This window comes from Festucalex cinctus, chromosome 7 (genome assembly GCF_051991245.1).
Source record: "Festucalex cinctus isolate MCC-2025b chromosome 7, RoL_Fcin_1.0, whole genome shotgun sequence".
In the NCBI taxonomy this organism is placed as follows: Eukaryota; Metazoa; Chordata; class Actinopteri; order Syngnathiformes; family Syngnathidae; genus Festucalex; species Festucalex cinctus.
This window is the reverse complement of record NC_135417.1, coordinates 5,941,325-5,957,484: the sequence shown is the minus strand read 5'-3', so window position 1 is coordinate 5,957,484 and position 16,160 is coordinate 5,941,325. Positions and strand designations below refer to the sequence as shown.

General features: G+C 38.6%; 1 protein-coding gene across 2 annotated transcripts in view; it reads right to left on the bottom strand.

Moving 5' to 3' along the window:
* The window catches only part of kcnn4 (potassium intermediate/small conductance calcium-activated channel, subfamily N, member 4), a 33,833-nt gene that overhangs the window by 2,428 nt on the left and 15,245 nt on the right, over nt 1-16,160 (bottom strand). The window contains exons 3-8 of one of the 2 annotated variants that reach the window (XM_077526786.1): nt 13,954-14,390; nt 10,899-11,034; nt 5,313-5,423; nt 1,933-2,054; nt 1,509-1,578; nt 58-224 (exon numbers count right to left, since the gene is read on the bottom strand). In XM_077526786.1, the coding sequence (XP_077382912.1) occupies nt 58-224; nt 1,509-1,578; nt 1,933-2,054; nt 5,313-5,423; nt 10,899-11,034; nt 13,954-14,390 (1,043 nt within the window). Of the gene's footprint in view, nt 1-53; nt 225-1,508; nt 1,579-1,932; nt 2,055-5,312; nt 5,424-10,898; nt 11,035-13,953; nt 14,391-16,160 lie in introns of those variants that run through there. The other variant, XM_077526787.1, reaches the window with a different exon arrangement.

The window sequence follows — 16,160 nt, the reverse complement described above, 5'->3', positions numbered from 1 at the left end:
TTTGTCATGTTGCTGATCTGCACAGCATCAACTGCAAGTGTTGTGGGCTTTGTTTACCTGATCTCTTGGTTGCGGTGACGTAAGACCTGAGACAGCAGCTTGGAGGTTTCTTGGAAGCAGCGACTCAGCTCTTCGAGTTTCTGCTCCATGGACAAGATACGCTGCTCCAGCTCCCGATACGAGTTATTCCAATTGGCGCTGAGGTCGCACATGATCATCTGCATCTGGTCATACGAATTCAATTGTTTAAGTCCCAAAAATGAATACAATATTTATGTTTTTTTATCTGATGGCAGGATGCTACAGTAATCATGCTAGCTCTCGATGACATTAGCATTTTTCTGTCCTCTGATTGGTTGGTCAGAGCAAACCTTGTTACAGCCAATAGCTAAACACGTATGTAGCAATTTATTTTATTTTTATTTTTATGTTTTTCATGTTGTAAAGCAGAGCAGCGTTATTTGTATAGTGCATTTCATCCACAGGGTAGCTCAATGTGTTTCACAGTTAAAAATATTCCAAACACAAGAATTTAAATGGGAAGTCAAGTAAAAAAAATAATATTTACAATAATGTGTTCTATGCACCCCCGCTAGTTTAAACATGTCATTCTAACTAGTATTGTGTTTGCGGAATATGAATTAAGCAGCTAAATCCACCCGTTTTTACCCATCTCAGGGGGCGGCCATTTTGCCACTTGTTGTCGACGGAAGATGACATCACAGTTGCTCAGGGCTCAGGCAACAACCAATCACAGCTCACCTGTTTTCTGCGTTTGGTCATGTGATGCTCATAAACTGAGCCATGATTGGTCATTATGACCTGATCCCTGCGCAACTGTGATGTCATTGATGTTCAGTCGACAGCAAGTGACAAAATGGCCGCCACCTTTAAGACATTTAACAGCAAAAGGGAAAAAACAATAATTTAAGACATTGTGAGGCAATGTAAAGACACAAAAAAATAGTTTAACATTACTAAAGGAAAAAATAGTAAAAGAACAAGATTTGTGAAGAAAAAAAAATATCTAGAAAGGCCTTTTAAAAGACATCTTATGTATGGAGGAAGACTTTTACAAGTAACCTACAAATGTCTGTTAGTTAGTGCTCAGTTTTATTCAAAATTCTTCAAGGCTCCTTCTGCAGGAAGGGAGACTTTCATGTTCCACTAACAGAAAGTTAGTCATGAAAAGTACAGAGAGAAGGTGCACCTGCAAGGAAACAAAGCCAGTTTTCCGCATAAAATCAATCAGTCACATCAGTGCTTCTTGCCGGAAAACCTTCTGTATCCTGAGTTTATTCTCCATGGAAAACTTCTTTTGAAATGGCCCAAGTCCCAACTGACGTTTTCAATAAACATTTTAATTACTATTTGAGTACCTATTGACAGACCTAAACATCACATTTGTTGTTTTGGGAAAGTCCTGCATAGTTGTTTTTTTTCTTCTTCTTCATTTTCTCAGGTGTAAGGCGTTAGCAATGACATGCTATAGCAATATCAATGTTTACCTTTGGGAGGTCCACCATCTCGCTGACGTAATCGCGCAGTTTTCTCTGTTTGAGGCGCAAGTGACGAAATCTGTAGAGAACAAGTTGGAGTTTTTCAAAAACAATGTGGAGCACTACATAAATCGATGGTGCCGTAATCACAAATGCCTATTTGAGATTGTTATTTATAGACGCAAATAATTGTTGATTCAATTCAAGATTCTATGAACAGGATGCACACACAAAGTTACAGTATGTAAATACTTGTCAGCTCTTCGAGAAACTTCTTCGAGGAGGCCTATTGGCACTTCCTTTGCGGACTGATGACACAATCCGTTCAAATAAATACGCTAGTCTTTAAAACATGTTTATGCTACAAAAAATGAAGAGCACAGGAAAGACAAACACACGCATACGCATCCTGCCTGTAGCTGTCGTAACATACACTCTGATGGCCTCCAAAAGACATCTCTGGTGTCTTCGATGTTCTCCTCGGGATCCTTTGGTCATGTTCGCTCGGTGCAGGAGCCAGCACTCCCGCAGCACGTTTGCAGCAGCGTGGCGGATCTGCACAACAAGTGTGGAGGACAGATAGTCTATGAATTAGCTTTGTTAATGACTTTTATGACATAAGAGTGAAGGCTAAAGAGTTCATACTTCTCCTTCTCTGACATTGTGCGTTATTCGATGCAAAAAAAAAAGAGTTTTGTTGTTGGCAATGTTTCTCAAATGCTCAATTATTGCCAAAAACAGTCGCTGGATTTTTGGGGAAGTGGGCAACTTTCTGTCTTCTCAGTAGTCCTGAATGCACCATAATGATTTGTTTGTGTGTTTAGCAGATCTTTGAAGGTTTAAAATTATCGTAACATCTATGCTAATATCCGTTCTCATTGCATGTTATCATTAAGCAAAGGTGGCAAATCCAGGTTCAGAAAGTAAAACCCCTGCCAGTTTGGCTTTAGGCCCTTGTGCTAGCTAGCTAGCTCTCTAGCAGGTAAACGAACATCGGTGTAGCTAGCTAGGGAGTACGGAGCTTGCTAGCTAGCACCTGGACCTGGATTTGCCACCTCTGTAATATGTTGTGTATTTAATGTCATTATTTTGAATTTTGTAGTCCTTTCACTATGATGCTAGCTAGAGAGCTCCCTAGCTAGCTCCCCAGTGCTCAGATCCCTGCTAGTGAGCTAGCTAGCAAGCTAGCTAGCACAAGGGGCTAAAGCCAAACTGTGGCTGGGTGACTACTCGTCACAGGAAAGCCTGAGAGCCTTGCAGCGAATAGCAACAATCTGCACGCAAATGACACCCTCCTCCTCCCCCCAAAAATAATTTTAAATGCCCATCGATGCCACAAGATGGAAGCAAAGCACTACTAGTGTCTAACTTGCGCTCTTCAATTCACTTCAATGTAGTTCATTGGTATCAAGATGATGCCAAAGCAATACTTTGAGTGCGTTGGCCTGAGCACAAAGCAGCCAATAGGTACGTTTTTAGTGAATAAAGGAGGATAGGTTAAAGAAAATTTAAATCCGTGAATATGTGAATTTGCCAACAGCAATTATGCAGGCCTTCCCCATGTACAGGGACCAAATAAAAATTGCGCTGGAACGGAAGCAAAACTGCTCCTATTGCTCTTTACGCAAGGTTGCCACCTCTTGCATCACTCTGATTTTTTTTTCTTTCATGTATGCTTTGTTTTCCTGTTCAATCGCCATAGCTGCCCTGTGATGATGTCACGCCGGCCCCACTGCGAGGGTTATTAATAGAGGCTGTCAGTGTCCGCATCCAGGTGTCTTCCCTTGTTCCCATCAGTGTAAATCTGGACTCGAAGGATGCACGCACACACACAAGAACCAAAACAACCACTGAGCAATGTGTAAAGATGCACCTTGTGACAGGATGCAGCCACTGGAAGACAGGAAAAGGTTGTATCCTCCAAAACAGTGAACGTGGCACCCGTTTGCTAAGAAATACTGCTTATGACTCACACCTCACAAAAGAAGTCATTTAAATGAGGCCGAACAAGCTTTAGGGCAATATTTTTTTGTAACTGTTTGTATATTAGGCGGCTCCCTTTTCCCAAGTGCTAAGAAACCACTTAATAAGTCCTGTTCAGTCCTGCAAACAGAGTCACACCTTTGCAAGACACACAAACAATCGCAGATGCTCACAGAGTTACGTTAACTTCTCCATCACCTTTTCCTTGGAATCCTATATTCCCTCATCCCTCACTTTTTGTGGCTTCCTTCTGTCACAGATTTTTGAGTCATTTAAATGTCTTTGTTTTTTTATGTATTATTTGTTGTATTGAGGGATTTTGAGATATAGTAAATCCCCTCCATTGTGGTTCATGGCCGTGAAATTTCTTGTTTATTCTGAGTGTAATTCTACTCTTGACCACAAGATGGTGGCACGCAATTTACTGTGACGTGTCAATTTGAAAGAAGAAGAATTATAACTCACAATTTAGTTTTAGACAGAATATAATGTCATCCTCTGTAATCTTGCTTCTAAATGCCACAGAAAGTTGCAGCAGTAGGCTAATTTTATAGGATGTATATTGTGAGATGGCAAATTAAGTTTGCTAATTTGAAGGGGAAAAAAATGACGTTATTTACAGTACCTACTGTAAACACAGAGGGATTGACACATTGGATGGTCTAATATTTTTGTTATCCATTCCTCTTGCTTTCTCAATAAATATGTTGGTATTATTTTTGTGTTTAAAGACTTACTAAAACTAAAAAACTACTACTACTTAACCGAGTGACATGAGCTCAAGCCATTTCACACAAATAAAAGAAGCTAAATTGCTAGGCGCTTCATATCTATGCTAAAATTAACATTGCTAGCTAGCTAACTTAAAACAACCGCTAATTAGAACGAATTGTAATCTCTTCACAGGCTTTCAACACTTTCAATGGCTTTATTGAATAAAGGCAGCAAAATAAACACAGGCACATATTCACACGACCTGCCGTTAGCCACAACTGATGCCGAGTCCCACAGAGTGGCTAATGGTTAACAGCTAGCTAGCCAACTCTGTATTGTTACTCGCTGACTCGCAAACATGCATTGGTATTATGCCTACAACTTTGAAATATAAAGTATATAAATAATCAAATGAATAAGGTTGCTACTTTCCCGATTTTATCTGTATATTTATATATCTATTTATCTTCAAAATGCATTTGTTTGTCATTTTTGACCCCGCCATTTGAGGTCTACCTTTATATAAACACACTCACACACATACTGTTTCCTGCCAATCACTGCCGCCGTCCTGAACTGACACAAGTTGCTTTCCGGACTAAAGATGATTTCCTCTGTTTGACGCCTTGAAAAGGCTGTAAAAAGGTTGGGCGGGCTAAAAATAAATATGAAAAGCCCTACGAACCAAAACATGCACATGACACGTGGAAATTGGTCATGTTTCCCCTTCTGCCACCATGCTGGCCAAAGTATTGAGCTGAGCATGAATAATTTTGAAAAAAATATATTAACTATTTTAGCATTAAAAAAGAAAATCGTAATATCAGCGTATTAACCGTTAAAATACTTAATAATGGGGGAAAATACATAAAATACATATACATAACCTCACTCACAAAATATTGTAATTAAATATACGAGCACATGTACAATTTGTAATTCCCTCCTCTTTTATTGTTCTTCAGCCTCACAGTAAAATATAACAACTCCACCTGTGACTTCATTACAGCACAATTTTCCATTCGCTAATTAAATCGCAATTTTGGCAATTGATTGTTATATGACTGTGTTAAATGAATGCCACATGAATTACAAATGCGTTTTCATAGCTCTTACCCCTTTCGAGACCTGGATGTCCAGCATAAAAAAGTGCACATGCTTCTCTCCTTTATTCAACGCCAGCTTCTTGGTTACCACGGCGACCAGCATGGCAGTACAGGCTACACCCTAAAAACCAAAACAAACACACAAAACAGGCTATTAGACACACGACATCTAATAAACTCTCGACAAATATTTAGACCCTGGTGACATATTCCTCTTGAAGGAAAAAAAAATTAGGTCAGTGTCGCTTCTCATACCTCTTATGGTTTTGTCCAATAAATCAAAGTTGTATTTACACATAGTTAAACACAAGGCTGTGTGGCACAGCTATAATAGTGCAGGTTTCCTCTGAGAATATCTCGTTGCTTTTTGCTGGGCAGCGGTAGACAGAATGATTAAGACGGACCACAAAACAAAAATACACACACTGTAACACAAACACACACGTCACAGAACACACACTGAAAAACACTGCTGGAACTCGGTGACCACCACATTTAATAACAAAAGCACATGTTACCTTTTTGTTTTCTCTTCAGCTTGCGTCAGAAAGGGAAGAGCAAAGGAAAAACGTAAGAAAGCATCCGATTTGAGTCACATACACTATTTGGACAAAAGTAAAGTGAAAGACGCCGAAATGTAAAGGCAAAATGTGAGACAGGATGGTGAATCCCTGCATATTTGGGATTTAGAATTCATTGATTTTGTCAGGGTCTGTCCTCTTATTCGCTGAAAAGTAAACAATAACAATATTGTTTTCGAGCTACCAATGACATCTTTGTGCCAGAGAACTTTGTTGATGATCAGTGAGGAGCTTTATTTAGACAAAAGTAGTCCTTTGCCGCCATCATGTGACATCTATAGACCCCTTCATGGCCTATGTCACAATGACGTCACGGTGTTTACTGGAGGCAAAAACAAATTGCCGCTGGAGGTAACGGAAGTGCAGCTAGAAGTATACAACGCCGGTTGTCTGTAGAAAATGTCGTCTTGTTGTGTTTTTCGTTGCCAGAACCGTAAAAGCACCAACCAAAACTTGAAATTCTATCGCGTCCCGGCCTCTGCCAGTCAGAGTAATCGCAGATGGCTGTGGTTAAACGCGATTAGGCGAAAGGACTGGACTGAGGCTATCATCAACAATGCTCGCTACTTCATATCAGGTAAGATTTAACTATCAGATTCAGCCTAGACAATGATATGGGCTAAACCTAGTTGTGATTGAAATTACTTAAGTTAATCATTATTTTTGTGGGATTCTTTTTACATGCACGGACTTACAAAAAGTCAGTGTTTACATACTACATGCGCGAATGCTAACCGCTAGCTAACCAAACGTTAGCTGTATGTTTCAGTTTTGTCGAGGCGAAAGCCCCCACAATGGTTCCGATAACTTCTTGTCAAATATTTGTAGGATTAAATCATCTATCCAGTGCGTGAGTACGTAGGAGTCAGTAAATATCGGCCCATTAGTCAGAGTTAAGTTTTTAAAGTAAAATTCACGGTCGTGGGGAGTCAGTTTACTCACATATTAACTCAAATGGCCGTTTTCCGCGTCCATTCCGACGTGAACTTTCTGTGAAAATATGCTGACCGGTGTTTTTGCCTCCAGCTAAGCCCCGCCCTTTAAATTGTGTCACATTGTTTACAAACTTTGAAGGGGTCTATAGGCAATTATCAAAGCTTTTTTGAAGTATGTAAAAATGATACCATAATTTTGGAGGAACAGCATAACCAAGTATGTGCCAAATCTTTACTGTGTGCCAAACAGTTTATCCTGCTGTTGCTATTGACTCCTGTTTAGTGTTGTACAATGTTTTCATGTAACATGGTCCAGAGCACCAGCAGCATGCCGAAGAACCGTACACAGTGGCAACAGCCTACTGGTCACACACTTAATCTTCATCTCGGCTATGTCATTCCTGTGTGGCGTTTTCATCTTCTCCCCGAGCTTGTGTGGTGCAGCTTCCTCCAACATTGTAACATTTAGGTTCATTGAAGGCTCTCTAGGTGTCAAAATCCAGCAGATACTCAAAAGTGGTGCTCTATCTTTTTATTCTGTACTTTTGTCCATATACAGGTAGTATACACAGTAGAGCCCTATGCAATCGAGGTTCATTGTAAATTTGTTCTACAGTTTTACAGTAGCGTATCAACATTTTACCCTAGATGTAGGGTGGCCTATGCGTGGGCACGTAGCTCCGCCCATGTCTGCCAATCAGCCCCTTATATCTTGTCCAGGTGTTCCGCTTCTTAACATTTTGCTTGTATTTAGTTCTCTGGTTCCTGTCATGTTCCTGTTTGGGAGTCAATTTCCACACTCTAAAAACAGTTGGTGTCAAAAGTAACCAAATTATGGATCAAAAATTGACCCATATTTATGGGTTGTTTTATAGAAAATGACCCAATTTTTGACCCAAAGTTGGGTCAAATTAACCAAAGTAATATCTGATCCAACATTATGGGTCATTACATGCAAAATGACTCAATTTTTTTTTTTAAACTAAAGGTCAAAGGTTAAAGTTTAAAGGTCAAATTGATCCAAGTAGAATATCTGACACAAATTTATGGGTTCTTTTATACAAAATTATTATTATTATTATTATTTATTATTATTATTATTATTTTTTACACCCACAATTGGGTCAAATTAACCCAAGTAGAGTATCTGACCCAACATTATGGGTCATTACATACAAAATGATTCTTTTTTTTTCTTTTTTTTTTCTTGTTTGTTTTTTTTTTTTTTCTTTTTTTCTTTTTTTTTTAATTTACCAAAAGTTGAGTCAAATTGATCCTAGTAGAAGATCTGACCCAATTCTATGGGTTGTTTTATACAAAATTCATATTAACCCAAGTGGAGTATCTGACCTAACATTATGGGGTCATTAGATACAAAATTACTCTATTTAATTTTATTTTTTTTAACCTAAAGTTGGGTCAAATTCACCCAAGTAGAGGATCTAACCCAACTTTCTGGGTTGTTTTATAGAAAATGACCCAATTTTTGATGCAAAAGTGGGTCAAACTTACCCAAATAGATGGTCTTACCCAACTTTCTGAGTTGTTTTATATAATATGACACAATTTTTGACCCAAGTAGAGGATCTGTGTATTTTTGACCCATTAAAGGGTTATTTTTGACCCAACTGTTTTTAGAGTGCAGTTTTGGCTTGCTACTTTGTGTCTTATTTTTGGACTTATTTTAATTTAGTATTTTTTTATTCAACATTCACATTCTTTGTTTGCCCTTGTTGTTTTATTTTGGTAAAAAAACAAATATTTTGAAAACTCTCAATCGTTGCCTGAACCATGTCCGAGATAACACTTCTTCAGCCTCGACCTCTTTCCACCATCTTGCAGGTGTGCGCAGCTCTCCGTTCGCTGACTCCCACCACGGCTCCGTTGGGAAATGGACATTTATCTTTTCCGAGCGGTGGGCACAGGATGGTACACCCTCGTTGTAGTGCTGCCAAAGGCAATAAAAAGACCCTAAAAATGGAGAGGTTGGAAAGCTTTGCCTTATAAGGGGAGACGCTTATAAAAAGCTGATGGAGAAATAGAAATGATTTTCCGCTGTACTACAGTCTCATTCCCACATCAGCAGAGAAACTCATCTGCTCTCACACATACACTGCTAACACAGTGAATGTCAGTCTTCACTCTTGCTCTTGCTCATAATATCGCACGCCCACTTCCTCTTTTAACACCTGTCGGTCACCATGCGGACATTCCCTTTTTATTCTGCCCTTTTGCAATGAAACACAACCAAACCATTTCTTACTTATTCCCATGAGAATGAGATATTGAACTTGTTTGAGATCGTGCATGATAAGTTTAACCCGTTTTTGCTATTTAAAAATCCTATTATTAGGAAATGATGGAACAATGGAACGTTTTCCCCAAAGCATACACACAAGCCTTTCCCGCTCTTTAATCCGGCCCACCGAGCGCTTATGATATCAAGTATCTTGAAATAATATTCAAATATACTGTACTGTACTGTAATTTAATTTATTTAATTCAATCTCCGGTGTAATAACCTTATTTATTGATTGATTGAATTTTTATTGTTTTTTTATATTATTATTATTATTATTATTATTATTATTATTATTATTATTATTATTATTATTATTATTATTATTATTATTAATTCAATCTCTGGTGTAATAACCTTATTTATAGATTGATTTAATTTGTATTTTTATTATTATTATTATTATTATTATTATTATTATTATTATTATTATTATTTGTATTTTTATTATTATTATTATTAATTCAATCTCTGGTGTAAAACCTTACTTATTGATCGATTGAATTATTTTTTATTTTATTATCTGTTCTTATTGCTGCTGGATATGTAAATTTCCCAGAGGGAGCCATCCCAAAGGGATTAATAAAGTCAAGTCCAAGTCTAAATCTAAGTCTAAGCTTTGTTGCATTCATTTAATTATTTCCTCTGACATGTTAATTAACTCTCCTGTTAAATCACTGGAGAAATTTACCCATGTTAAAGTTAAAACTAGATTTAAATGTAAATAGGAAATTTTATCGCTTTTTATTGGAGTTAATAATAATAATTTACATACAGTATAATGACCCAACAGTGACACAAGGGACTAAATAGGAGGCAAAAAATGTATAACCCTATATGCACACCCACCTTTTTTTTTTTTTTAAACAGTACAACACACTAATTGATTTTAAAATGCTTTGATTTTCAAAATCAAAGTCAAAACATGCAGCAGGTCACGGTGACCTGTGAACATTTTTGCTGTACCAAAGACAAAAACATAAGAGGAGGGGTCATTTAAAAATAAAATAAATAATTTAAAAATACTATAAAATTGTACTTAAAATATTTATTAGTTATTATTGTTATATGAAACAGTAGAACTACAGTATTGTATTTTAGAGGACACTGACAGAAATATTTTCAATGATTTTATTTTGGAGGGGTCGCATTAATATCTTATTATGACCGCTCACCACTTAAAAATGGTCATTATACAGGTGCATTGCTAAAACTACACAACTAATAGTAATCCAAGGTCTTAACACGGTTCTGTACAAGGATCCGGTCATTAGACAATATCCTCATCAAAAAAGGTAAAACAAAAACAAAACAAAAAAACACTGTTGCATTGAATAAAATTAAAATTGTTAATTTAATGGCTCATACTAAATTTTTGAAGCCATTCCACTATTAGAAAGAGTGATAAATGGAAGGAATAGAAGTATTATAATTGAAAGGTAGAAGAATCAAGAATAAATCATGATAAGGATTAAAACACAATATTAGGGGATGAAAGTACATAAATTTGATTTAAGTAACTAAAGTAAAGATGAAGATTGCTTTCTAGACACAGAAAAGGCAAACGAAGCAGGAGAGACCTTTACGAAAGGAACATTTTGCACACGATGCAACATGAAGAAACAGAACAGAACATCTTGTATGTTTTTTCTTATCAAGTTGGTGTCCGCATAAACAAGAGAAGCATCATTCGCAGCAAGTCAAACCGAGATAAAAGCATCTCTGAGGCCACAAGGCGCTGCGGCTCGGAAAGAAAAGGGCACCAAAGCGGAGTGAGTTACCATGACTCCGGTGAAGAGACACACCGACTTGCCGCAGCGAGTCTTGGGCGCCACGTCGCCGTAGCCCACCGTCAGGAAGGTGATGGCGATGAGCCACAAGGCCGTTTCCATGTGATCTGTCGAGCCTGCAGTCTGCCTGCAGCGGACAGGAATCAACCAAAAAATTTTTTATTAAACTGTAGTACAGTGCTGAAATGGGAAGTCAAGTCAAACATTTTGTTGACAATATGTTCTATGGGCACCAACTAGTCTAATACGTCTTTCTAATTAAAATTGTGTTTGCGAAATATGAATTCAGAAACAAAATCCACTTGTTTATATCCATCTTTAGGGGGCAGCCATTTTGCCACTTGCTGTTGACTGACCGTTGAAGAAATGGTAGCTATAACACAAACGGCCAGCAGGTGGGAGCAGAGCAAAGGAGATCAAACAGGGCCATGTTGAAAAAAAGCTCAATTACTCAGAATTCTAAATAGATTTGTGAATAATGATTAACTCATTCACTGCCAGTCCAGGAAAAAAAAAATAATCTTTGACGTCTAAACCCGTCTATGGCAGTGAATGTGTTAAACGTAGCTATATTCTAATGCTAATTGTTGCAAAACAGAAACAGAGAGAAGTATAATTTTTGTTCCTGAGGAAAGAAGAGACTTTAATCGTTCTTTTGGTCGGTTCCATGTTTTTATAGAAATATAAAATGATATTCTGTGGGCCTTGCAAAATCAGTCAAAATCCAGTAAAACAGCCGGGATTGCTTCTGTGAAAATGGTTGCAAGTGAATGAGTTAATAGTAAAAACTAGGGGTGTTAAAAAAAATTTGATTCGGCGATATATCGCGATACTACATCGCGCAATTCTCGAATCGATTCAATAATCGGCAGAATCGGGTTTTTTTTTTTTTGTTTGTTTTTTTAGGATTCACACCTTGAGCATGGAAGAATGTTATATTAACGGAACATTAAGCCTTAATATTTTATTTTAATGCTGTTCAAACATGAAACAGATTACAACCTCTATAAGACTGAAATTTCAGATAAATAAATAATACATTTTCATATAAATCTTACACTCTACAAACTTACTGATTAGTATTTTCTAAATTTGAATGAAAAAAAATTGCAACAATCGACTTATAAATTCGTATCGGTATTAATCGGTATCGAATCGAATCGTGACCTGTGAATCGTGATACGAATCGAATCGTCAGGTACTAGGCAATTCACACCCCTAGTAAAAACATAAAAAGCAAAACATTGTGTATGTATCAAATGTACTAGGGGTGTGAATTGCCTAGTACCTGACGATTCGATTCGTATCACGATTCATAGGTCACGATTCGATACGATTAATCCCGATACGGATTTATACGTCGATTGTTGCGATTTTTATTTTTTTACTCAAATTTAGAAAATACTTATCAGTAATCTTGTACACTGTAAGATTTGTATGAACATGTATTATTGATCTGAAACTTCAGCCTTATAACTGTGAGCCACTGTATTTAATAGTGTTGTTCCGATACCGATACTGGTATCGGCAGAGGTGCCGATACTGCATTAAAACAGTGGTATCGGTATCGGTGACTACTCACAAGTAACATGCCGATACCATTAATTCAAACGCTAATATAGGATTTTGGATGCAGCATCTTGTGTCTTGCTTGTGCATGACATTCATTGGTATGTGAAATGTTCACTGCATGCCGATCTAAGATATCCTATTGGCCCTTGAAAGCTCTGAACCACTGGCAGGTCAGCTTTTTCATGTTGAGGAAAAAAAAACTCAAGTATCGGTATGGTATCGGTATCGGCCGATACTGCAAAGCTGGGTATCGGTATCGGGAGCCAAAAAACGGTATCGGAACAACACTAGTATTTAACAGACAGTTTCATATTTGAACAGCATTGAAATAAAATATTAAGGCTGAATGTTCCATTAGTATAACATTTTTCCATGCTTAAGGTGTGAACTCTAACCCCGGGTTTTCACTGGATGCGGTTGCGGTGCGGTTGCGGTGCGGTGCGTCATGACTGCGTGCTCCGGACGGGTCAATTTTTTTGTCAATCCACACCGGCTCCGCACAGCTGCGGTCCGGCAGCTCCGTTGCCGCCCACTTCCCAACGTGTCTCGCGGGACCGCGCGCGCGCGATCATGTGGCATTTCACAACGAGAGGTGGACTTCTTTTTATTTAACATTTTCTTCTTCTTCTGCTATGAGATTCCATGCAGCATCCTTTTTTTGGTTGTCCTTGTAAAGTATATTAATAACGAGAGTCGGGTCAGTGCGGGTCCACTCTTTATTTCTGTCTTCCCCGTCCGGCTGCCGCTCAGTACGGCAAGCGAGACGGGCACAACAAGCAATCGCGAACATCAAACTCACAATACATTACAGTCCTTATAAAAAGGATGTGCCGTGTCATATATTATTTTGTGGTTTTCCACCTCCAATATAAACCTCTCCTCGTCCATGTTCGCTGGTGTCTAAACCGTGAATGAGCACATGGCCCGGCGACGCCCACGTCACGTTTTGCTGAAAAACTTGAGAAATAGGAGCTGGCGAGTGTTTTATTCTGAAAGGTAAACGGAAATTTATTTTGAAACTGCCTCGGTCTTCCTGTCCCGCTCGATGTGTTTTGTGCTAGCTTGCCATTTGCCGGAGGCCTACCGCTGCGGCGTCCGGCAAAAATAGAAAATAGGCTATCCTTGCGGAAGGCTTGCGGCACGCCGCAGGCCTTCCGCAGTCGACACGCAACGCACCCGCAAGCGGTGTAAACTGCACCATTCGAATGAATGGAATCTAATTGCTTGCGTCGCCGGACCGCACCGCAACCGCACCGCAACCGCATCCAGTGAAAACCCGGGGTAACCATAAGTAAGACGTTTTGTTGAATATTTTTCCATCAAAAATGGATATTTAAAAATCGATTTTTTTTCACACCCCTAAAATGTACTATTGGTATCGGTAACTGGGTATCGGTGACTACTCAAAATTTGCGTACTCAAACTGGCATCGAACATCCCTAATTAGGATCTATAGTGTACATGTGTTTCTTACCTCTCACACAGGGTAAGCATCCAGGACGCCGTGAGCCAAAAGAAGAGGATGAAGACCAGCAGGGTGCGAGCCGGATACTTGTTCATCAACACCTTGAGCACGAAGCGGAAGGTAAAGTTGATATTGTTGAGCGAGCCGATGCTCCTGTAGGATGCGCTCAGCAACACTTTGCTGTGCAGCAGGACGGCCCGGTGCACCAGGTACAGGCGCAGGAACATCAGCACCGACAGCAGCAGCTCCAAATCGGCCAGGGCCGAGTTGTGATGGTTGGAGTCACACAGTGGAGGTGAGGAAGACGAGTTCCCGTGGAGGCCCATCTCCCAGTAGGTGCCCACGGGGTGGATGGCGCACGCTAATAGCTCGACAGTGATCAGGAAAACCCGGTGGCTGGTCATGGCAATACGCCAGTCCACCTGGTTCTGATCGATGATGAAGAGCTGAAAGACATTTGGGAATTTTTGTAGATTTATACCTGAAATGAATATTCATTTCATTTAATTATTTTCATGCTGCTGCCAATATATGACACAAATACGTCGGGATCAGTGCAAAAAATGCAATGTCAAAATCAATGCAAAAAATGTGTCATGCTCATAAATTAAAGAGATGAGAGAGAAAAAATTTAATGATAATCTTTTAGGACAACAACTTTTGGCTTAACAAGAAAACAACAACAAACATCCGCACAGCAATACATATACAATTGTCGCCATGAATGATTAATGTGGTTAATGTTCTCTGCTTGCACTGACTGATCAAAACAATCAAAACATTAATGTACTATATGTGATGAGTTTGTTATTACTAACAATAAAGGGTAAAAAAAAAAAAAAGGTAAACACTGTGAGTGTGTTAGTTAGCTCCTCCTTATCTCTTCTCAGCATGCGTGGACTCCTCCTTGTATCACACACGGCTTCTAACCACATTTAAAAACACTTTAGTTAGGAGTGCAACAGAAACTGCTCTGCCTTAAGAGTAACAGTCAGTTGAGGCCTTGGAATTTGCAGACTTACCCACCCGAATGCACCTCTTAATGGCACCACTATCACGTGACAATTATGATTAAAATCACCAACATTTTAAAATAAAAAAATAAATAAAAATAAAACAAAAACAGAACTACAAGAGTACATAATTGTGCCCTGTACATCATCTAGAGTAGCAGAGAACCATCTAAAGCCTGACGAAAAATGTAAGCATCATTATGCACTTTATGCAAAAAAAAAAAAAAATACAACTTAAATGTATTATTATGCCCCGCGATTGGCTGGCAACCAGTTCAGGGTGTACCCCGCCTACTGACCATAGCCAGCTGGGATAGGCTCCAGCACCCCCCACAACCCTTATGAGGAGCAAGCGGTTCAGAAAATGGATGGTAAATGGAAATGTATTATTATTTTTATTTTATTAGTTAAACGTAAAGAGGAACTTAACACCCCCCCAAAGAAAAAAAATATTGACAATAATAATAATAATCTATGCAGTCCCACTACCCTAAATACGGTATTCTGATTAAAATTTCATTAGTGGAATATGAGTTAAGTAGCAAAATCCAGCAGTTTTTTTCAATATCAGAAGGCGGCCATTTTGTCACTAAAGATGACATCATAGTTGCTCAGGTCTCAGGTAACAACCAATCACAACTTAGCTTCAGAAAACATGTGAGCTGTGATTGGTCGCCGCTTGAGAGCTGAGCAATACGTGATGTCATCTTCAGTCGACAGCAAGTGGCAAAATGGCCTCCCCCTGAGATGGATAAAAACGGCTGGATTTTGCCGCATAACTCATATTCCATAAATGTAATGTAATCAGACACTGAAAAAAAAACGTATATCTGCCACTGTAGCTCCATGAATGTGTGTGATGGATTTCATCGTATGTCATTAAGAAATATGACAAGTGTACATCGATCCTGCTGAGTCATTGCAGAGTTAGATTGATTATTATTTTTATCACTCTTTATATATTAGACTTTACACCAATCTGTTTTGCTGGATCGGGATCGGACAGTATTGAGCATTTTATGCAAAATTGTTGATCGATCAGTGACGTCATTGATTGCTCCCTGAAATAAAATATGACGTTATATTTAATGTTTATCAGCATTTTTTTGAAGATTTTTTTTCCTTTTCATTTCAATTGATGTCAGTGGTGATGTGGGTTTTATTTAAATTTAGGGTGCAAATGTAGGTCATTGCCTCTGATAG